Source organism: Rousettus aegyptiacus, unplaced genomic scaffold, assembly GCF_014176215.1.
Source record: "Rousettus aegyptiacus isolate mRouAeg1 unplaced genomic scaffold, mRouAeg1.p scaffold_m13_p_4, whole genome shotgun sequence".
NCBI classification, from domain to species: Eukaryota; Metazoa; Chordata; class Mammalia; order Chiroptera; family Pteropodidae; genus Rousettus; species Rousettus aegyptiacus.
The window spans coordinates 16,638,959-16,663,010 of NW_023416307.1; the positions used below are offsets into that span (position 1 = coordinate 16,638,959).

Below are 24,052 nucleotides of genomic sequence, written 5' to 3' on the forward strand. Positions count from 1 at the left end.
TGTGCATGCTCTACTCTGCAGAACAACCCAGCCTGTGTACACCCGCAGGTCTCAATCACAGGCCTTTTCGGAGTTGTGGGGAAGGGCTCTGGTGATATGTGGCCACCATACCAATCCTCAGTTCACCCCCTTTGTTAACGCCACCCCCTTTCGGCTTGCTGAGCTGCATCCACGTGCACATTTGGTGCATGTGAAAGAGCAGGCAGGCTCTGGCAATGAGGCACACGATGGCAACGTCACCCCTCGCACTCGGGCAGCTAATGGTCCTCCCGGTTCGCGTCCACGCAGCGCTCGGGGCTCGGCCCACGAGTGCTCGTTACTCCGTGAACAGCACAGTGCTGTGTCTGTCCTCCACGTCTCCCCCACGCAAATCGAAGTTTAGGCAGAGCCTCTAATAGCTCCACTGGACCACTGCACAGTCTGGTCCCTGGAAACCACTTCATTTTGTCCTCCAGATTGTCCAAACAGATTTTTCAGGATAAGTTGACAGACAAGCTTCTGTCCAACTCTCACTTCCAAGAGAAAATTCTAGTGGTTTCTCCCACAGCATGACTCACTTGAAAATACGGAAGAAAATCTCCTGCAGCTGAGACAGCCTTGCAGGATGAGAGTATCGTCACCCCCACTTCGCCTTGGGATAACTTCCTCCTTTGTCCTCTTGCCCTTCTTTTAACCCCTCTCCTTCTCTGCTATACAATCTGGATTCCTTCCAGGACATGTGCTGCCTTGTGCTATAATGATCCCTTCAGCGGAAACCTGCCAATTCAACCCAGAACCTGGTCCTACAGAATCTCTCAATCTCAATCTCAATCTCAATCTCAATCAATCTCTCTCTCTCTCTCTCTCTCTCTCTCTCTCTCTCTCCCTCTCTCTCTCTCTCACACACACACACACACACACACACACACGTTTGTCCTCACCTCTTCTGGGACTACAGGCCAGTCACATGCCTCCCAGTGTACCTGCCCCCATAGAAATCACTATAAAAAATTCTGAAATTCTGATAAACTGACATATTCTGTCTGGTACATCATGAACCAGTTAAAATTCCAGAAACATCTTCTCTCAGTGCTTTCCAAGGAGTAGTGTTCTTTCAGAGAAGATTTAGTGTCAGGGTTATAATCCCAGGTACGCCTGGGTTGGAATGAGGGTTTAGGCAAGTTATTAAACTTTTACCTACTTTCACGTTTTTTTTTTTTTTTTTTTTTTTTAAAAAGGCAACTCCATGTTTACTGAAAGTAGACATGGAAAGCTAGAATTTCTAATGTTACCATGTTGCTTTACTTGGTTCCCTGTTCCGGTTCACTTGCTTTCATACCACAGGGAATACTTGGAATGAGGGCCATTTAGAACGAAGGGCCTTTTACCAGGCCCCCTTGTGTGCCCACTCAATGCTGCTGCCAGCGGAAGACCGCCTTCCGGACCGAGACTGCCCCTAGGATTGCCACGGCAACGTACAAAAATCTGCTTTCTTCCTCCTGCTGATACTCATTCTTCAGAAAAGAGTGATATTCAAAATGAGTCTGGAACCCAACACACATAGCCCCTAAATTAGTTTTCTAAAACAAAAGGAATGAGGTAGAAGTTGATGTGGGGGAGATCAGCTACGGTAGGCAATTCTAGCAATCAGCATTTCCTACGTAAAATGGGTCTCTATGTCTCCTCCAAAACCTGACACCTTAAGTCACAAAATGGGAACTTGCTGTTATAAAATAGTGATAGACAGCTGTTTACCTATATGGCACTTTTGTGTAAAGTCTACCAAAATAAGATTTAAGAAATATATTTATGAACAATAACCTTTCGGAATTTCTCAATTTAAAGATCTTTGGAGTGTTTGTGGCATGATCACAAACTCTAAAGAAAGAGAATAAATGTCGCAGTCTTTGACAGTTTAACTGTACTAGAGAGAGCTACAAGACACCCTGGTGACCATCTGGCTAATCTTCCACTCTAAGGATGAAAAACAGGGATGCTCATGGAGGTTGAACGACTATGATGTCTAACAGCCTCATCCCAATTCAACATTCCTTCTACCATATTCCGTCTCCTCCATTCTAAATACTCCAATTACTCATCATAGAAGCATCATTACTTTAAAACTTTTATGAACTGCTCAAAAAAGTCATTTATTTTTTCTATCTAAAAAAAGTATGCTAGCTTTCTGTTTTATGCTCTTTGAGGACATGAGAATTACTTCGAACGTTTAAAATTACTCTATAAAACTAAGCCTTGTCTCACATGAATACTTCTGCTATCACACTGTGACCACTCACCCTATTAATAAGTAACGTTATGACAAATAACTTACCAAGAACTCTCAGCTGAATCTTCTTATTTGCAACACCGGGGGCTTTTTTCACTTTGCACTGATATGTGCCAATATCTGACAACTGTAAATTTGTTACATTTATTGATGCGTCACCAGATTTGAGATCACTACTTGTAAAATGTACTCGTCCTTTCAGATCTTGATAGTAGTTATCATAAATTTTGTCTCCAGAATATAAAATAATCTAAAAGAAAACCAAAATAAAACAGAGAAAAAACAAAACAAAAAGCAAACACTATCTCATTAAAGGAGCTCTGGATAACAGCATACCACTGTGGGATCCTAAAAATAGTAGGAACACAGTATTATGAGGAAATCTATAATTATTCAAAGTACAGGTTAATAAAACAGGAGGAAGTCAATATGATCCTTGAGTATAGTCACACACTCTCATTTTAAAAGAGGAAACTAAGACAGAACATGATTATGTAGTACAGCCCAATATTAGAGTGATTTAGTAAAACTGAACAAGAACACAGATTTATGAATTCCTATACACTTTATTTTTCAGTTGCCTCAAACTGCAGTATGCCAATCGAGTGTATAAAATCAAGTACACACCATCACTACAAAAAAAGGGTTTATAATTTGCCTGTGAAATCTAACAAAAAAACAAAAAAGACATTTTTTGTCTTAACACTAAGTGGGAGGGGTAATATTTTATACTTGAGGGTTCTAGACTCTAATAAATAAAATCATAAAATAAATCTCTTACAATATGTGTGCCCAGGTTAACAGGACATTTCTGTAAAAGCAAAGACCCTTTTCCTAATTCCACTGAGTTTTCTGAGCCACTGCTACAGGCTTTAACGGAAATAACCAAAGGCTAAATTTAGAGGGAAAATAAATTCTGTGTTAAATATGATTTAGAATTATAATCATCATCTCTAACTATAACTAAAATTAATTTAACACAATAATTTTTCACATTTGCTAAAAAATGTGAAAATCCTTCATTCTGGTCGTCTGAGACCCACAAGTCAAGAAGCAGAGGCGCCAAACTCAAATAATAATCAGAAAACATCCTGTGAATAATTTTTACCTGAGATGTTAATTATGAAGAGTACAATCAGAATAAATATCATCTGTAGGAATTTCTCAAGGGCAGGGACTTGAGTTCTTTTCTGTTTCCTCGCCTCCCCTACCATGTTAACCCCACTCTTCATTCACTAAATAGCTTTTATTTATATATTAAGTGTCTGCTTCTAGGAAGTACGCGAGAGCAGTTTGCTAAGTCAATAAAAGAATCAGTTGAAGGGTCCACAGCTGACTTACTCTGTAAACACAGCTATTACACCATTTGCTCCATCTTCTCGCCACACCCACTGTCAACTGTCACACTGAGAACTCCTCGAAGGAGGCTGTCATATTTTCCTTTGTATTTAGCTTTGGACTGCCCCATAAAGTTCCATCTATTTTTCAATCCCTCTCTTTGCTACACTTTCCTAGTCTTTTGAGAAGGGCCTGACCAAGATGTGGCTCCACTGTTAGTTATTTTGTAAACAATCTTAGTGTTTTCCCACAAAGACAATGTTATAAACAGCAGTTAAGAAATGGGGAAGAAACATTAACAAGGCAATTTTGATTCCTCTTTACCACCAGGCAGGATGGTGGCATTATCTACATTTAATCTTTAGCTTGAGGAAAGAGGTGGCTCTCACAGATCAACTTTTGCAAAAGTCACTCAGCTAACACGCAAACCAGATCCCTCTGAGTTGGCACAGTATACTGCCTTTATTAACATTTCTATATGGCTTGTAGATGTACAAAATACTTACACATACAGTATAGTATTTCAGTGAATTCTCGACATAATCCTGAGCTCTGTGCTGAGGATTTTACACCTCAGGAAACAGGCTTATGGAACATGGGAGGCAGTACAGGATAGTGCAAAGGAAAATAAGGTGCAAAATATGGTGGCAGGGAGGGGGTCAGAGAGACCTGGGTTCAAACCCTAGCTGTATCTCTTACTGGATGTGCGACCCTGGGCAAGTTCCTTCAAATCTCTGTGCCTCCATGTGTATAATAATAATCTTCAGTTAAGAGTGTCGTTTATATAATTATATAAGTATATATAATTAAAGTATATGAAATACCACAGAGCACATAGTAAGTGCATAATACATGGTAAATGCTTGCTGACTAAAGAGATCACACAAGGAATAAGGATGGAAATACCTCAGGCTCAGCCATCCCTGCTCCCCCTGCCCGCTAGAATAAAAGTATTAAAATAAAGGCTCATCTAATATATAATGCAGCTAAATTCTATGTAAGCATCTTCTTCTGCACCAGTCTCTTCCTAACCCTTCTATTTATTTTCCTTTGGTGTGATCTTACTGTGTTGTAAGTTAGAGACTAGGATTTTAACCCACAAATGGACACTTAAACCCAGTCCCTGGTTGCTTGCTGTCTCACAAGTCCAGCAGGCAGCAAGGCTACGCCTCTCGCTCAGCACAGAGCTCCTTCCATGAGGGGACACACAACGCTACAGGGCACACTGGTGCTTTGTGGTCTCTAGAAGCTCCCTGTCATGGGGCCTCACTCGTGAGCCTTAAGCCAGAAGCATCTAAGACCGGTGGTCTCCACTCATTCATCTTAAGCATGAGAACAGAGTCCTGGACTCGAAAGGGAGACGGCACTGCACTGGCAAGGGTGTGGGGGATCCGCGAGACCTCTGTTCAGGGTGCTGGAGCTTCAGTGAAACAGAAAGGGGAAAGCAGAGCAAAGCGGGGAGAAAGGCAACACGGTGTCTGGGCTGAGTGGACAGAATGAGTCAGGCTTGATTCATTTTGCTTACAGTAACAGAAGGAACTGCCAGCAGCAGAACCAGGGCAGAGATATGTCCTTGCGGGGAGGTGGCCCTAGTCATTCACGACTTGGGAAAGCACCGTAATCATTTCCTTTACAAACTTCTTTAACTGCCTGGACTTGCCAAATGTAATAATGACCTAAGTGCAGTGACTGATTCAGCTATTAAATGGCAGAATAACCTCTTATTTTATATGGACCATAAGTAAAAATAAAATTTCTCACCCAAATACATATACAGTTGACCCTCAACATGGGTACAGGAGTGCCTTCCCCCACAGTCAAAAATTTGCATATAACTGACTTTCAAAAAAGTTAACTAAGAGTGTACTGTTGACTAGAGGTCTTACTGATAACATAGTCGGCCAACACAACTTTTGTATGTTATATGTATTACATACCATATCCTTAAAAAAAAGGCAAAATAAAATGTTATCATGAAAATCATAAGGAAAAAACATTTATAGCTTTAATAAAAAAAAAACAAACACATATAATGGACCCACATATTTCAAAGCCGGGTTGTTCAAGTGTCAACTGTATTACCACATTCCTCTAAATATTTGGACTTATTTTTCACTCCCTGGTCTAACATAATTTATTAATATTGATTTTATTTTTAATTACATGTCAGATGAAGCTAATATGCAAATTAAGTGAAATATTCTGTACCTTTAAAAGGCAAAGGGCGAGATACACACACACACACACACACACACACACACACACACACAATTTGAAGATGAGATTGGGCGATTTTCCTCCTTTGTGCTACTTTTGGTTTTCCGGGTTTTCTATATTAGGCTCTTTATTTCTTTGTAATTAGAACATTTTCTATAACAATATTTTGATATTTAATTTTTTAAATTTAAGATTAAATAAATACTTTATAAATTGCTATTTTGCTCTGAAGACTTTGTTTTGCTTCTTAAGAAATTCATTATATAGAATATTTAACTTGAAGAAATAAGGAAAACAGACTTGAATAATAAATAACCATGTTACACTATATTACATGTGATAACACTTTTTATGAGTAATGGGATCCTTGTGGTAAAGTTAAAAATTCAATTCTATCAACTTCTCACAAATGTGTATGGTATGTGTCCCTTAACACATACCATACACATTTCTGCCAAGCTACTGTGTCTTCTTCACTCCTTCTTGACCCACACACACTTCCCAATCCAGGTTTTCAGAAGGTTAACAGGTTCCCATGTGCCCCACACCTATGTGATCAGTGCAGTGATGCACCTACGACTAGTTCCACAGACATCTGGTGAGTGAGCAAGCACTTAGCAAACTTACCACTTGGTCCACCTTCTGATTATCAGCTGGTGACAGCAGCCACTCGATGTCCAGTGGTCCCTGGTCTTCAGAACTAAGGGTGAATTTGCATGGCAAATAGGCAGTTCCCCCTTTGGCCTTTTCAATCATCTGGTCAGCACTAGTAATACTCAAACTTCTGGTGAAATCTGGAAAAAGAAACATACACATAGACTATGCATCTGCACGCTCGGCGCTCCCAGCACACTCAGAAGGGCAAGGATGCGGTGGAAACGGGATGAGATTTGGGACCAGAGTAACAAGAATTCAAACTCAATGGTGCAGTTTTTAGTTTATGGCTTTGTGAAAATGAAATGACAGTATTAATCTCTCTCTTATTCAATACAACTTCCTCTAAAAGCACAGTGAACTTCCCACCTTTATATGTTTCTATTTGTAGAGGGTGTTTTATACGCACGTAGATGTTCAAAACTAAATTTAGCTACTAGTCTCTGAGAGGTCAGTTGTGCTGTACTAATTCAAGGCTACATTAATTCATGCTTGCCTCGGTGCCACAAACATACTGGGAATTCCTTGTCACTGAGGCACATGCTGATGAATTTTGACACGTTTTCTGCCAAGACTTCAATTCTAAATTTTTATTAAACTTGATTCTATAATTTTTATTGACTGCTTAAAAATATTTCTAAACTAAGAGAGTATATCCCAAGAGTTCTCATCACAAGCAAAAAAAAAAAAAATGTTTTTTTCTTTTTCTTTTTTTTGTGTGTGTCTATGAGCTATCGGGTTATATTTCTAAGCAATAAATTTATGATAATTCAAAATGAGGAAACTGTCAATTTATATTTTAAATTTACCAAATAGTTGACATCAACATTATCTTTAAAACATTTCCTTCATCCCTTCCTAGTTCCCTTATGAAAAAGTCAGTCATATTATATTATTTTTAAAAAGACATCTTAAAATACTATAACTTATTCTAAAATTTATATAAAACTTCCATTTAGATCAACATTAAAAGACAGAATACTGAATGGTAATATTTGAAAAATATGGAAAAGCCAAAATAAGATGCCCTGAGCCCCAAAAATTCTAAGCTCTTTTGATTGAGTTTGTTAAAAAGAGATGGCTTAAACCCACTGAAACACTGTAAGAATTTTCAAAAAAGTGTCTTCCTTGCTGCTAATCGCTTACAACAAAACTATTCTCTTTCATATGCATTAAAAGTAGAAAGTTATTGAGCAAAATGGCACAATTTCTTGATCTACATAAGAGAAAAAATAACAAGCTATATTAAATCACATACAAAAGCAGATCTGATAAGACTGAAGTTTAAACAAGGCAACTTGATATACAATGCAATTTAGTCTATAAATGAACTATCACACAAAACCTTATTTTATTTTACCATTTACACTCTAAAAGTTTGCATAGCACAAGTTTATCAATCTCTGTTTTTCTTACGAGGACCCAACATTTTCTTACGTATAAATTCAAATATCTAATGTATGTAGAACCAAAGTTTCAACTAAACATTAAACATTAAACACCATTCAGACCTCTACATCTCTCAACATGGGCTTTCAGGGCTGGATAATGATCTGGAAGAGGCCTGAAGCACTAAGGTTATGGTACATAAGTCCTGGCTCTCTCTCTCCTCCTTTTCCCCTGGTCCTACCAGAAAAATAAACACATTAGAGAAAAATTTAGAGTAAGTAAATCCAAGCCCCAATTCTCCATGACTACACTTTGATGCTATCTTTCAAATAATAAATTCCAACAGAACAGACCAAAATGAAGAATTGTTAGCCATCCCATGATACTTTCCATTAGCCCTACGAGAAGCTAACATACACTATCACTTGTAAAAAATGTTAAAATTAAAGCCAATAGATTCAATATAAGAGAAAAGCCAGATTACAGTCAAGACCACTTATATTCCAGCACCATTTCTAAGTGTTTAGCTACATGTAAGTGCACTCCTCAAAGAGCAGATGAAAAATGAACACAAACTCTCTGCTCCTTTAAATCAGAGGCTGGCGCTGTGTGAACTTCAAGGCTAGGCTCCAAGAGGTCTTGCTGCTCCCACCCCTGCCCCCTCGGACCCCTGCCACCTGCCACCGAATGGACAAACCACAAACCACGTAGGAGAGAACTGAGGTGTTTGACCAACAGCCGGAGCCAGCTCAGAACCCCCAGCCCCGCCCTGGAGCACACAGGCCTATGAGCGGGCTCAGGACTTCCCATCCCAGGTTAGCCTAAACCAGCAACCCACAGGATGAGGAAGTAACACATGATTTTTGTTTTAAACCTCTAGAGTTTGGGTTGGTTAGTTACACAGAAAGAGTGATGATACACCAACCAACCCACTGATTTAACCCTAACACTGCCCAAAATAGTCCATACTACTCCAATCTGCATTTCATGTCCACATTTCTATTTGAAATTATAGGAGATGATAGTTGCGTATAATATCGAGTGTCTCCTCTGAATTAATATTCAACTCTCCAAATACAATCTTAGAGATTTGTTTTTTCTTTATAAACTTTATTGTGAAGCTAAGGTAGGCTCCTTGGTTTTAACATATCTGCTAGATGGTGATGAGCTTATCTTCTTCCCATACTACCTTGTATTTTTAAGTGAATTTTTTAAATGCATGTCCTGATTTACCATGAAATCACTAGCTCCATTAGGGGTGGGAGAAATTGTGGGTACCTCTACTTCCTGTTGTAGCTCCTTAGCAGAAAAGAACTGGTGACTAGATTATTAGTTTGATCAAGTTTAGAAATGCTGAGAGCATTAATCTGCCAGAAGTTGTTCCTGCTGCTTGAAGATCTACTTTCCATAGCTACTACAATTTGTCGTCTGCATTTGTCTGGATATTAATACTTTATGTATTAAAATAAAAACAATCTGAGTGTGCTCCAGAATGAAAATTCCATCCCCAAACAAATCAAGACATAGCCCCAAATATGGAGGTAGGAATATATGAGAATGAAAATTTGCTATATTAAACTTACTGATTACTATGCTTTTGGGGTTTTTATTTTGTAAAAACATTTAAAAATTTTTTTTAAAAAAGAAGAAAGTTAAACAATACCAGACATCTAAATGTGTCTCAGTTCAAATCCTAATGTTGCTCTCAGTATTTCTAGGATAGTCAGAATAAAATCCAACTTAGTTTTCATGGAAGGATCTTTCATGCTTTCTTCATACATAAAAATTACTTTATCTTAAAAAGAGTACCATAGAAAAGTTCCATATGTATAAAGATACCTTGGAAAGATATACTAAACTGTTAAAAGCAGTGAGTGTTTGAAATTTAGATTTTAAGAAAGGTGATTGCCTGTTTTTACTTTATACTGAGATTTTCTTAATGTGTGTACTGCTAAAGAAATTTTAAATAGACTGTTAAATGGCTTTCAGTATTTTTCCAAAAAAATGTTTAAAACATTTAACTGCTCTTCATTGTGTAGTACTAGAGATGAATTAAAACCTCAATATCATAAGAAACAGTTATTGGGTTTCCTAGCAACAATAAAGGAGCCCCTTTGCACAGAGGCAATTTTTCAAGTGTTGATGTAGGCAACAGTCACATACTGTAGTAGACAAAAAGCAGACACTTGGTCCCATGCAGTGTCTCTAGGGATTCTTTCCTAATACTGCCAATTCTATTTACGGAGCAAAGTGAGTGATAATTTACTTTGCAAATGACTTGCAGGTTCAAACATAGTCTGAAAACTCAATCAGATAAAATTTTTTTTTTTGTAATTTTATTCAAACATATCCAGAGTGTGATGAAATATGTAGCAGATTATCAACAAGTATTTGCAGGGTCCATTTAGTAAGTGCTCAGTACTGGATTATATAAACAAGCTGAATCACACACGCCCCATTTTGACAGTGACTAAAAAAAACACCCTCCAGTTTTCTGCTTGCTTTTTTTTAATCTCCAAATTCCAAATCAGTTGGATCTGTAGAGTGTCTCCTCTGCCCAGTCTAACTTCTGACTGAGCATCACGGTGACAGAGTTCATCAGTCTTTTTTAGTCACTGAGGTTCTCAATCTCCTACTGAGGCCTTCGACTTCTTTCTACCCTGAGAATGGAGAACTGAAGATAACGGAAGGTGCTAGTTCCCGAGAAGGCAAGCAATATTTGCAACTGATAACCTGCCTTGATTTCTTTCATTTTTTTTTTCAAGTTTAAGGTACACGTTAACCTGGATGGTCTGCAGCTATTTCTTTTTTTCCTTCTGGCAATCTTAAAATCATACAAAGTTGTGAAGGGCTTATGAAACTTTGTAGTTGATTAAAAAGAGAAAGAAGTAAATGTGTGAGAACTTTTAATAATCTTTTGAGTGAGGAAGGCCTAAGAGAAAAATCGAGAAGAAACACAAAAACCATAAAGGGAAAGAAAAATTTCACTATATTAAATATTTTAGGTTAGGAAAATCACCAGTTCAAAAACCACTTGCTGAATGAATGAAGGGAGGTTTTCTATTATTTTATCGCTGAGGAAACAAAAAGAATGCTTTGGAACATGTTCTCCATGTATTTTTCTATTCCAGCAAGATACAAAATGTGAAGTCTGACCAGTGACAGCATACTCACACAGATTTTAAAGATCATGTCTGTGTGTAGAATTCAAGCGGCGACAGGTGAGATCTTTCCTGCCACCCTGTAGCCCCAGTATTTCGCATTTCATTTTGAAGCCCAAAACCACGCTTCCTGATTGTCATTAGTTTCCCGTAGCAGAGTGGAATTTCAGGTACTCGGCTAGGGATAAATACACATCTCGTAGGCACAAGGACCTTTATATAAGAGAAGGGAAACCGAATCTGGCAGAGATGAGAGATGGTCTATTTCAAAATAGTTAAGAAAAGTTAAGTTGTAATGTGGCTAAAAGGTGAAAATAAAGTAAGACCTTTATCTATTAAAGATGTAACCATAGCACTGAAAGTGTCCTGGTCTGGGACCAACTACACAAGGAAACCAAAGATCAGAGGAAACACAAAGGGATAAAGAGCAGTCCCTGTGTGTAGAGCACTCGCGTTTCTGCATGCTTTCCCTGTCTGAAATGCCCATCTTCTCTCTTGCTCCACTTTCTCCCACTGCTGGTACCCGCAGCAGCCATTTATCAAAACTTCTCTTACCTTTAACCTCCTCTCTAAAGTCTTCCCTGATCGCCGCAGGCAGTGTTAACTGCTTCCTCCTTTCTGTTACACAACACTCTGCTGGACATGGTTATTTACCTGCCCCTATCCTTAAGCAAATAGTTTCACTCACTTAACAGGTTCTCAAGGCTTCACAGCTGGAGGGTATGTCCCCAGCCTTACTGAATAAGCAACCCCCCCCCAAACGCGCGCGCGCGCGCGCGCACACACACACACACACACACACACACACACACACACACAGAGCTGTGGTTGGAGACAACTGCTAAACTGCAAGTGGGGGTGAGGGCTCAGAGGAGAGGGAAGGTGAAGAAGGAGCTATGTGAAGAGGTGCAGTGATGGGAGAGAGGGCCACCAGGAGACCGTGTATCCGGGGACACAAAGGGGTGGGACAATGGAGCCCAGAGAGGAGATGCAGCTTAGAGGGGAGCTGAGGAAGCCTGTCATATGCTGATGGAAGCACAGACTGATGTTTATCACTTTAATATCCACATTACAAGAAATGTTAACAAATCTGCTAAAAAACTAACATGCACTTTATGTATGCAACATATGTAATGTTAATGTGAGAGAAATATGCCATTAAGAAACACTTTTATTTGTGAATATTCTAAAATCACAACTATGAAGACAAGTTGCTTGTCTCTTTCAGCTATGTCTAGGATAACATGAAGCAGAAAAATAATACACACTGATGGGTGGTTTCTCAAAATATCTGGAGTCATTCCAAAGACGTTAACAAAAAAAGGGAAAAATTTAGAAATAAAAATAAAATGTTTAATTCCAAAATTCTTGCATATTTCTTTGGTTTCTTAGAAAGCAGTGTGTTATAATGACCTTAATGTTGGTTGACATAAACAATTTATTTGATATTGAGGTTTTTGAGAAATGTCAAAGAATGTCTTAGGGTTACCATTTTAAGTAGAGAAAACACATTGGATTGGATTGTTAAGTTCAGATCATAGAATTCAAGAACCTGACATAAAAACACAATAGTCAAAAATGATTGACTAGAGCAACATTAAGAAGTAAAATGGACAAATCAGGTACTAGTCTGTTTAAGGGATTAATTGGGACAAGTATAATTTAGTTATGTGTTTGATAAATAGTACAAACGTCTGGGTCAACAAGCAAATCTCTGTGATATTCTAAACCACATGCAAAAAACAAACCCTCATGTTATCTGGATTGCGTCCCCTCCCCCCTCACCAGAGGCTAACTCCGACCTGTGCAGCCAACTTCCTCCTCACCAGGAAGTTGCTTGGGATTAGCAATATTTAAGTCACCTAAATGTATTTCTAGAAAGCAAAAAGAAAAACACTTTAAATGTTAACATTAGTTAACTACTCTGAGTAGGCTTTTTTTTTTTTTAGTTTTTACAAATGTTTTATTTTAATGAAGCTGGTACAATGTCCATTTAAAACCCATATCCCAGGCCCAAAAGTATAAACAAAAGCAAAAAGAGCAGTGTTCTGTTGTACACACTTTTGCATGCACATTTTATGAACTGCTAATGAAAACAGAACTTTTCTGAGATCTTCTGATATTTTTTCTTTAGTCTTAAAATGTTTTCTCTTCGGTAAAGCCATCTTTGAACTTAGTCTTTACTCTCACCATATCTGCCACCTTGACTCCTCTGTCATATTCCTCTTCCTTTTGGTCCAGACCCTCAGATTTTAAAAATGGCTTCAAGTTAAGGAAAGGTCACTTTTTCCACAGTTCGGTTCTCTGAAAAATGTCCATCTGCCACTGAAAGTCGTAGTCCCAGAGAGAAGCCATCACGCGATAGAACTTTAGGGCTGGTTAGAAAGTCATTACGAAGACCTGCATCAGTCTGTCTTACCACAAGCTTGAAAATGCCCAGTCCTGAAGCAGGTGGCCTTGCTGTGCATGTATATAACATTTAAAAAATGAGAGAGCAATAAGAGGGAGCTGCGGTTTGATCATCAAAAATCATCGGCACAATGAAAATAGACAATAATGAACAATGGGTACTAGAATTCAAATTTCCAGATGTTTTAATGAGATAGGGTGCCATTTCCATTTTGAACAGCACAGTACAAAAGAACTATTTGTTCCTGATAAACTTCAATCATATCTTTTTCCATTCCCAATTCTTTGGGAGTGTGGTTATCAGCAATTCTCTGACCTTCAAAGAGAAACTTGAATACATTCACTGGAACACTCCCTGTCTTTGACAGTGTAATTCTCTGAATTTCTTGAGATGTACTGCCATTTTCACAAGTAACTCCCACTGCTATCCTGTCCAATGACTGAGTTTAATGTATTCTCCTTCCTTCTTATCCTCCAAGTCTTCAGTTGACGGTTTTGCCTCCTGGTCACACATGGTGATGGTGGCTTCACTCTAACTAGGCTTTTAATAATGCTGGAGGACTGAAGAAAACATAGAAAGGTAGAAATTATATTCTTCACCGTCTAAGAGTTTTGAGTGTTTACTCCCTTGTGTGATACTCAGTTCTGTATGTTAATATGTACCTAGAGCTATGAGAAATAACATTAAGTATACTTATCTGCTTTTCAATGCATTTTTTTTTAAATACAAATGCCCAGCTCCCCACTTTTGATGAGAAATGAAAAAGCAGGCACTCAGGAAATAGACTGAGATAGAAACCATCATTTTAATAGTAAGTAAAAGTGACTGAGTACTTATGTACCAGGTACTTTTCAAAATACTTTACACAGATTAATTCTTTCAATTCTCCTAAGAATTCTGAGGGAGGTACTACTATTATCCCCACTGTATCATGAAGGAACAGAGACTGCGGCATCTAAGCTACTAGGGGGAGCAAGACAGAAACCTAGGCAGCCTGGCTCCCAGGCCACACTCTTGTGAGGAAGCAGTCTATCAGTAAACACCCCTGGACATAGAGATTTTGTTTTAACAACTTAGAAACACAGTGTGTTATAGACCCCATTCCAATTACTGTAGTCATGTTCTAAGGGGACATTTGAGGTAGCACATAGCTCAGGAGTTTGGGTGAAATAAATACTATAGTAGGAATCCGTTGTCAGGATTTTCACAAGAAAAGCTTGATCATTTTGGACATGTTGCTTCTCTAGGGCTCAACTTAAAATAAATTAAGGGTGTTGAAATGAATTATCTATTTTGGATCTAAATATGTTCTGATTTTAGAACATCAATCAATCAACCAACGTAAAGCCTCGCCCGGACATCCATCTCCTCCTCTCCCCATGCCCTCCCACTCCGACCCCCCAACTCAGACGCAGAAGCAGCAGTTCTGCCAGTTCACTTCACAAGGGCAGACGTTTCTGGAAAATAGTAGCATACTGAATTATGGAAGCGGCTCTGCCCATTAACACTGTGAGCGCTAAATGCAGATCTGGGTTCAAATTCAAACTGAGCTTTCTAAATGCTTGGCCGCAAGCAAGGTTCTAGCCTTTTTAAGTCTTAAATGCTTTCGTCTTTAAAATGGGAATTAGTAAGTAACAATGCCTACTTTGCTGTAGGGATTAAATAAAATAATGCATGTAAAGCATTAGAACAATGCCAACACAAGCTGGTATGATCCTTTCAATAAACAGTATCTGGTATGACAGTTCATCATCATCTTATAAACCTGCCACTTCTACTAGCACATAAACTACTGTAGTGTTGGGGAGGTATCTTTTAATCTTTATCCCTCACACTTTGCAGTGAATTCCATATAGTAAAAACTCAAAATCTGTTATGTAAATAAATGACAGTGAAATGTATCTATCTACTAGGTTTGATGATCAGAACATTATTGGCATCCCAGGCCTAATTTGAGCTAGTTAAGGCTTTGTGGGGGGTCGCAATGGGATACGTCTGACTACAGAGGCTAAGGTATGTGAGTAGAGACAGCTGTGACTGACTAGTGTGTTTTGAGGAACCTGGCTCTTAAGGACAGGAGAAAACCCGCAGAGTGTGATGTGTGTGCAAAGAAAGTTTGTTTTGAAATGAGAAATGTATAGCATGTTTGTAAGTCAAAAGAAAAGAGAATAATAGAAGGGTGAAAAATACATAGAGTAGAACACTCAGAGACAGAAGGATCAAGACCCCAGAAAAGAATGATACCTAGAAAACTGGAGACTGGACACTTTTAAATGAAAACAGAGGGAATGACATAAGGATCAACACAATTATGAATAACTGTGGAGGATGTGGAGCCACTGGAACTCTCGCAGTCTGTTGGTGGGAGTGTCAACTGGTATAACTCTGGAAAACTGTTTGCCAGTATCAAGCACAGCTACACTTAGAGCCAATGTAGGCACATGGGCAATGAAACCCACACATGAGAATGTCAATAGCAGCATTTTTTTTTTTTTGCCACAGCAAAAAAAATGAAGCAAGCATCCATCAAAGGTAGAATGGGTAAGTCGACTGTGGTACAAGTGACAAGAGAATACCGGAGCAATGCCAATGAACAAACTAGAGCAACACAACACGCACGATCTCAGCAACAGGACCGTAGGTGAAGTGAGGCAAAACACATACACGGTGTAACCCCATTCGTATGAAGCATTAACACTAATCTACATTGTTAGTGATCAGAAGAGAGTGAAGTGACTGGAGAGGGCATGAGGGCACTTCTGAAATGTGGGTTACGTTCTGTTCCTTGGTCTGGGTGATAATTACTTACATGTGTCTCCTTTGTGATAATGCTTGTCTGCACACTTACCAATAATGCTCTTAACTGCCTACTTGCCTACGTATGAATGCCATACTTCAAATCAAAGGTTTATTTAAAAATAAATTTTAAGGGGTGGCTACCTAGTGTAGTGGTTAGCACGTCTGCTTTACATGCAGAAGCGCCAGGGTTCACGGCCCAGGTGTACCAGGCCCTGGGTGTGCGTGGGAGGAGACACCCCGCCTTCAGAGATCCAGTTCTTAAGGGGAAACAGCAACATCCCAGGTCAGGGGTGGAAGTGGCGGGGAGGGAATTAAATAGGGGGGAAAAACAAATTTTAAAAGAGCTGAATGAGTTAGAGACAAAAGTTATTTTTCTTTTGTCTTTGTAAAAATAAAAATGTTCTGATGCTTTACAGAGAGGTACTTAAAAAAAAAAATTAGCCAAATTACAGAAACCAGTCTCCACAATTTACACGGCTGTAACTTGGCACTTCCTCTCCAGCTGTGCACCAGCAGGAGCAAAGAACCCGACCTGTAGGACTGCTCCACATCGGGGACGGGGGATGAGGTCAGACCATGGGACTCGGGGTTGGTAGAGAGAGTCTGTTTTAAAGCAACCAGATGACTAGCAGCAGGTGAAAGCAGGGCAAGAACTCAGATCTCACTGAAGCAAGAAGGTGACATAAGCTCAAGAAAGCTGGGAGACAATGACGACGGAGTTCAAGATTTCAGAGGAAGAACTAAGTATAAGGAGAGGATTGCCTAAGTAAAATGGATAGAAAAATCACTGTATTTGAAGGCAAGAAACTGTGGTGTAAGGATGTTAGAAAAGTAAACTGTGAAAACTGTAAATCCTAAGATGCTAAGAGAATGCTAGGATGGAGCATTGGGGAGGGGATAGGAGTATGAGGTGTTGGGGTTCGGAACCAGTCACCCCAATATATGCCGCTGTGCTATGCAGATCATTTTGAACTAAAAGCAACAGAGACCCTTTGGATTCAAGAAAAACTTCTGCCTCCCCTTTTACCTACGAGAATTTAAATTAGGGGCCTTGCCCATAATAAGGTATATTGCAGGGCAAACAACTAATCACTGAACATCTACTCTTCCTATTCTGCAAGGAACTTCTGAGCCCCAAGGCACCTTTCCTCATTTAACTTTCCACCCCTGAGACTCTCATGTATGTGGGGTCTCCGACTCTCACATATATGTGGGGTTCCCATGCTTACATATATGTACTAAATTTATTTATTTTTTTCTGGTTAATCTTTCTCATGTAGATTTAATTATTAGATCAACTGAAAATTTCTTTCTCCCAACAATGTCAAGGCATTTCTCGGTCAATGTACAGAAGCAACCAGAGGTTTGGAATAAGCAAGAGTGTCAAGAGCTAAAGGGTTAGTACACACGGTGGAGGGGAAACTGGACTAGAGAAGCCAGTGGGACCCCAAGAGAATAATCAGAAAACCATGTTTTTACGTCGCATAGCACGCCTGCTCTGATCCCCGCCCTGCCCTGCGATCATAGCTGAGGATAAACGTCTCACTTCTTTCTCCAGACTGAAGCTCGCTGGCGGTACCAGACTGGTGTCTTCCTATCTCCCAAAGCACTTATTTCAACACCTCGCCTATATATTTACCCCTAAACTTCATCCAATGAGACTGAGGTTCTGTATAAGAAATAGTTGATATATAATTTATAAGTCAGGACCAGGGAAAACAGAAATTATAATTGAAAGTCAGACAAAGAGAGTTAAGAAGAACGTGAACATGCAAACAGCTTTCCTGTATTTATTGAATGAGATTGAGACTAACCCCTTCCCCATTCCCCTCACACACACACACACACTCATCTCAGGAAAGCATTCAAATTTCAATTCTGATCAAAATTAAATCTTGGCCTTTCTTCAATCTACATAGCATATTACCTTCCCCATGTTCTCTAATACATGGATGCTGATTTCAAAATTCTATGCCAAAACAAATGCAAATAGGGTATTTTGCATTATGGGTAAAGCAGACCGTTGCCATGGTGAATATTTTCATCATCTTCATAGAATAATCTGTATTGCTCCATTTTAAGAAATCTGCCTTTGCCTCTTTGCTCATAAAAAAACTCAGGCTCTTTTCCTTTAATTAGCACGAGACAGGAACAGCGACTGAGTACTTGGCGTTAAAAAACTCAGGTACAAAGTGTCATAAAGATGAGATCACAGAAAATAAGAAATGCAAAATGAATAACGTTATCTATTTATGGAAAATGTCAACGTTAATAAAGAAAGGGTTAATTATAATAAGAAATTCATCTCTGTTATAAGCGTGTCTAACTCGATTGCCTTAGTCTTGGCATTAATTCCTTTCTAATATCCCAAAGTGAATTCAAATTTCCCTAGCAACCATCACCATGGGCCACTCTATCCTTATTTTCTATCTCCTCATAAATGCATTTATTTTCCCCATAGGAGAATTAAAAATGTGATTTCTGTGCGTGTGTTTTTTTCTGCCTTATAGCTAAAATATAAATGCATGTAACTTGAGTACATACTGTTGATATACTTTTGTGTATGTATAACAAATGCTGATGATTATAAGAAAGAGACTTTAGCTTGTTGCCAACAGGAGCAATGCCAAAGGCATGTGCCACTTAACAGAGCTATGTTGATGACATACCACACCCATGCTGTTTTAGTCGGAATGTTCTGAAACCAGATACAGTGAATGGTGACTGGAACTAAAGCTCCAACTTCCAGACCTGTGCTGACCGAGAGAGCAGGTGCTAGCCACACATGGCTACTGAGCACCTGAAATGTGGCTAGTGCAAGTTGAGATGTCACATGCTGACCAGATCTCTAAAAGACTTAGTATAAAAATTTTTTTTCATCTCATTAACGCTTAATTTGACCACCTATGGAAATACTGTGTACATATGGGTTAAACAAAATATATTCTTCTTGAAGAGCTAGAATGTCTCACAACTCTGGTCCTATTATTCCTACAAGGTATAACCTGCTGGCGCCAAGGAAGAGCCTGAGAGCTCCAAGTCCTGAATTCCACTGTTCACGTAACATCTGCTGATGTGCTTCAGACAGACCAGGAAAAATTTTTTTTTAATTATATATTCTTTAAATAAAATAAAATTTTAAAAATGATATCGTTTTCATTTATAAAAATATATATTAATTTGAATGTCTTCAAATTAATTTCACTTTTTCTTTTTACTTATAAATGTGACTACCAGAAAACTTTAAATTACATATATAGTATGCATTATATTTCTATTGAACGGCACTGTTCAAACCAATGCCACAATTTTTTATATTAGACTTATGCCTTGGCTTTAGGACTCGGTTCCTATGATGAGAATACACGTAATATGAAGTGCTCTTCCCTACCCCAAGGTTGTCAGGAGTGGATTCAAATGAGATGCCTATGAAATTGTCTTAAAAAATAAGACATGATCACTTTTCTAGCCCAGAATTACCAGTTCTTTCTCAAAGTATCAGATTTCACATTGTACAACCAAGTAGGTTAGAAAGTCTTTTCAATTCTTACTGTAGAAAGAATTGAAACAAAACACTTTGAGAGTTTTTTGTCTCTTCTATTAGAGAAAAACTTTCATGGGAATCGTCTGGTATTCAAGACTTCAAAGTACTCCTCACACTGGGGAATCAGACAGAGGAGGGTCAGCTAGAGTCACTCCCGCAATTTAACAAAGATGTGGCTCAACACATTTGGTTCATTATATCTAAATATTCCTTGAGAGCATTTCATCTGTGCAGCCAAACCATCCTTCCTTTGGAGAAACCTATACTCACAGAGAACATACATCTGCACTGTAACAAGGTGAAAAAGTAACCATGATTAGTTATGTTGTTTCTTCTTGAAATCTATACACATTTTCATCTCCTAGAAGTAAATAAAAACAAAGTCATTTCCATTTTAAATAAAATATATTCAAAAGGATTAAAGTGATGTAATAGTTCCCAAAGGAAGCAGTATGTATAAACACTGGTTAATTTGACCACTAATCCTTTTTCTCACCAACTATCAAAGGACAAACTAAACTATGCTACTGACCTCACACATACCCTAAAATAGACTTGCTATCTCCTTCCCTTTGATAACTGGGCAGGCAATAATAATAGTCTTTTCTTCTAAGAGCACCTAGCCAATTTAAAAAATTGTAAATACTGCTGAGTCAAGACCTTTAAAGCTTAAATTCTAATTGGCTATTAGAAACCACAATGGGTTATTCAATAAGGTGAAGAAAGGCTACAGAAAAGACCAATGAGAAAGCATGAGATCAAATGTCTCTTTTAGTCATGGCATTACCACTGAATGTAGAAACATTTTCAACTTTTCTTTTACATGACACAGGAATGGATTCAGCAAAGTGAAGAAATACCACTAACAGAGCCTCAAGAGAACACCAAAGCAAATCACGAACTCGTACCAACTTCCTGTAAGATCACTTTGCCATGCCAAGGTGACGTTCTTCCATACCCCTCACTCCGCCATTTGTAATTTCAGCACCACTGAAGAAACCAAGTGGAAAATAAGGTAGGGAACCAGAGCTACAAATGGTTACTGATCCTTCCACTTAGCACCACTCCGAAGAGAAAACAAACTAATTCTAATGCCAATCTAACAATAATTTTAGAATGTTAGATTTGTTTTCTTAAATACGACAAATGAAAGATAGTAAAATAAAGCCATAAGTTCGTTTTAGGTAGAAAAATTTTCATTACTTTCTGGGTTACTTTAATAATTCTTTTAATATTCACAGACATTACTTGCTGGCCACCAAATGCACCTAATCAAAAGTTGCCAGTCTCAATTTTCACCTTTATTTAGTTACATATGACACTGATTTGTGTATGAGAGAGGAAAGGTGTAAACAAGAGATGGAGAGAACAGGCTGCAAACAAGAGGTTAAAGGGAGACTGGAGTGGTAACAAATTCATTCCATTTCTGAACACATGGCAAAGCTGATACAAAGTTGGCTTGTGCAGAATGCTGAGCCCAGCCCTGCTCACCTCTTCCAAGGTGGACCTCTTCTCGATCTTCAAATGCTCCTTCCCCTCTAGGTCTTCTCAAGCCAACAAATGTGAATCATGTCTAATACACTTTTCCCTGATTTTTCAATTAACATGTTCTATGCCACATATATGGGAATAAAAGGAATAAACAGACAATCCCTGACCTCATAAAATGGATAGTCTGTCTGGTGAGGGAAAACAACCACAACAAGGGACTCTGGTTAAGTTACAACGTGCACCAGTATCAGGAAGTGCCTGAAGCACAGGAGAAAGTTCGCATAGCTCACCAATGATGAAGCTACCTCAGCTATCTCAAGAGATACTGGTATGTTATTCTAGTATAACCTGGAACAGTGGCTGGAGAGATACGAATGACTTAGAAACTGACGGGATGTAAGCAAGTGAAAGAATAAGAATGGTCAAGTAAGATACTTTTATTTCTGCCTGGGCATTTTGGTGGCTAAAAATGCCATATAATGTGAGTGCAAAAAGTGGTATGTAGACCAGTTGAGTTGGAGGTGCCCGTGGGAAGTCTAAGCAGAAATGTCAAGTGGGTGGTTTGAAATTATGTGCAAAGGTTGAGGAACAGACCAGAAACAGACTGGAGGCTTGGGGGCCCCAGGCCTGGCTGGTTCCAGGTCTGGCCCAGACCCGGCACGTTACATTAAACACAGTAGTTTGCTTGCGCGTAGCTCACGTAAGGATGACTGGGCTTGTTGTACTGCGCAAGTGTGGCGGAATGCCACTATTGTTCTCTGGCATGCATAAGCCCACGTGGTCCCCGAAAATAAAGGCATGACCTGCCCTCCTGTTCTCATGTCAGCTCCACCTATGTTTTTTCAACTGGGCATCTCACCACCGAAGCCGTCCCTTCTTGATCAGCTCACCGCTCACAAGGCTGTGAGGACGTAAGTGGCAACTGAAGCTATAACTTGAGAAACCCCAACATTGAAGGTACAAGGAGGAAACTGGGCCTACCAGGGAAAATGAGGAACAAGGTTCTAGGTCTGGGTGGCGGGAAATTAAGGAAGTGTTTTTCTGCTGGCTTGTGCCTTCTCCTTCGAGTCTGCTACTGTTCCCCAGAATTACAGCCACATGTACAAAGTTTCACTGTCAGGCCAACTGCAAGTGTACAGTACATTTGTCGTTCTCCACTTACCTGAGGCCCACTATTAAACTCTAGCTTTCCTCTCACCACTACAGAAACTGTCCTCCCTGTGGAACTGATCAATGTCCTGAATGTTCTCAATAATCTAATGGTGAGACCCACTGGCCTGATTTCTGTGTCAGCTTCTGGGACCCCCTCATCCTGCAGTTCTCCTATCACTCCTTATCGTTCACCTTTTGTCCACTTGCTAGATGTTGATGTTCCCCAGCGTCGTTTTTCACCTTCTCTTCTAGCCCTACCTGTTTTTCCTGGTTAACCCCACACAGATGCCACATACCAGCAATGTTCCCAATTCTCTAACACTAATCTTTGCCCCTCTCCTGAGATCCAGTCCTTTGTTGAAATCTTTCTATTGGATATTTTTTACCTTCATTCCCCTCAGGCACCTCAGATACAACCTGTCCAAACTTAAGCTCATTGTCACCTCCTAAAACTTTCTCCTCTTTTCTTTATACCCTGTAGATTAGTGACATCACCTTTCACTCAAGCCAGAGATAGTAAGTACTGCATTCTGTTTTTTCTTGCCACTCAACCAGCTAGATATCAGGTTTCACTGCATCTCCCTCAAAACAACTTTCCAGATCAAAGAAGCCAAACGCCACTCTGCTGTTTCAACAGAGACTGTTTACATACATGTCAGCCCAGATGCAGTCCTCCATTGGCTCTATCAGTTCTACCTGCTTCCAGAACAGCTACAGTTCTGTGTCATTCCAGAGAATAATGTCCATGTAAAAATGGCACTTCTTTAATGCCTCTACGAGGTTCTTAGTGCCAATGTTGGGTGGGGCTTTAATTTTACAGATGTCTATCATGTCTCATGTAATAAACTCTTGAATAGCATTTAGACCTTTGCCTAGCCAAAGTGTGGTCAGCAATGGCATCCTGGGGGAACTGAAAATGCAAAACCACAAGCCCCACACTTTCTTATAATGACTCAGGTGCACATCAAAAGTTTTAGAAGTGCTGGTTAGATTCTTGATACACGCTGAATTTCTCAACGTCCAAGACACATCATATCTTCTCAGAGCTGTACCAACTGCTGGGACTGTCCTATCTAATCTTCTGCACCTTGCAAAGTCCTATACTACTGTAAGGGCCCTAGCACAGACACAGTACATAGTAGGCCACCAACATGTGACTGACTGGATCACTTAATCAATTAATTAACAGATGAGACTGAGGTACTGAAGTGAATTCAGGTGGAAGCTGAATGTTAGGCAGTTGGAAAGAGGCCCGGAAGTCAGAGGAGAGATGGGCTGAGCTGGCTCTATTTTTACGTCACTGGTAACTATTTGGAAGTTATAGTAACGGGTAAGTGCGGTCACCCAGGTTTAAGAGACTAAGATGAGTACTATGGGACAAATCACTGAGAAGGCAACCATTTAAGGGATCTATTGTAGAAAGCAGTTAAAAAACAGGTAATAGTAGGAAAGAGTCAAAATAGATGTCGAGGAGCTCCAAAAACAAATAAACGAACTTGGCATGCAGTTATTGTTACCTTTGCCAACTGAAGGGGGAGGCAGGTGGAAGAGGGGGACACAGAGCAATGAGGTCAGACATAAAGCAGACACTTAACTTCTTTAGACTAATAACTGTACGAGATAAGACTAGT

General features: G+C 39.3%; 1 protein-coding gene and 1 pseudogene across 2 annotated transcripts in view; both read right to left on the reverse strand.

Annotated features, from left to right (window-relative positions):
* The window catches only part of CXADR (CXADR Ig-like cell adhesion molecule), a 47,919-nt gene that overhangs the window by 20,623 nt on the left and 3,244 nt on the right, over positions 1 to 24,052 (reverse strand). For both annotated transcript variants that reach the window (XM_036219906.1, XM_016148493.2), the window contains exons 2-3: positions 6,449 to 6,615; positions 2,312 to 2,516 (exon numbers count right to left, since the gene is read on the reverse strand). In XM_036219906.1, coding sequence (XP_036075799.1) covers positions 2,312 to 2,516; positions 6,449 to 6,615 — 372 coding nt within the window. The remainder of the gene's footprint in view (positions 1 to 2,311; positions 2,517 to 6,448; positions 6,616 to 24,052) is intronic.
* Positions 10,670 to 19,361, reverse strand: LOC107512691 (annotated as a pseudogene).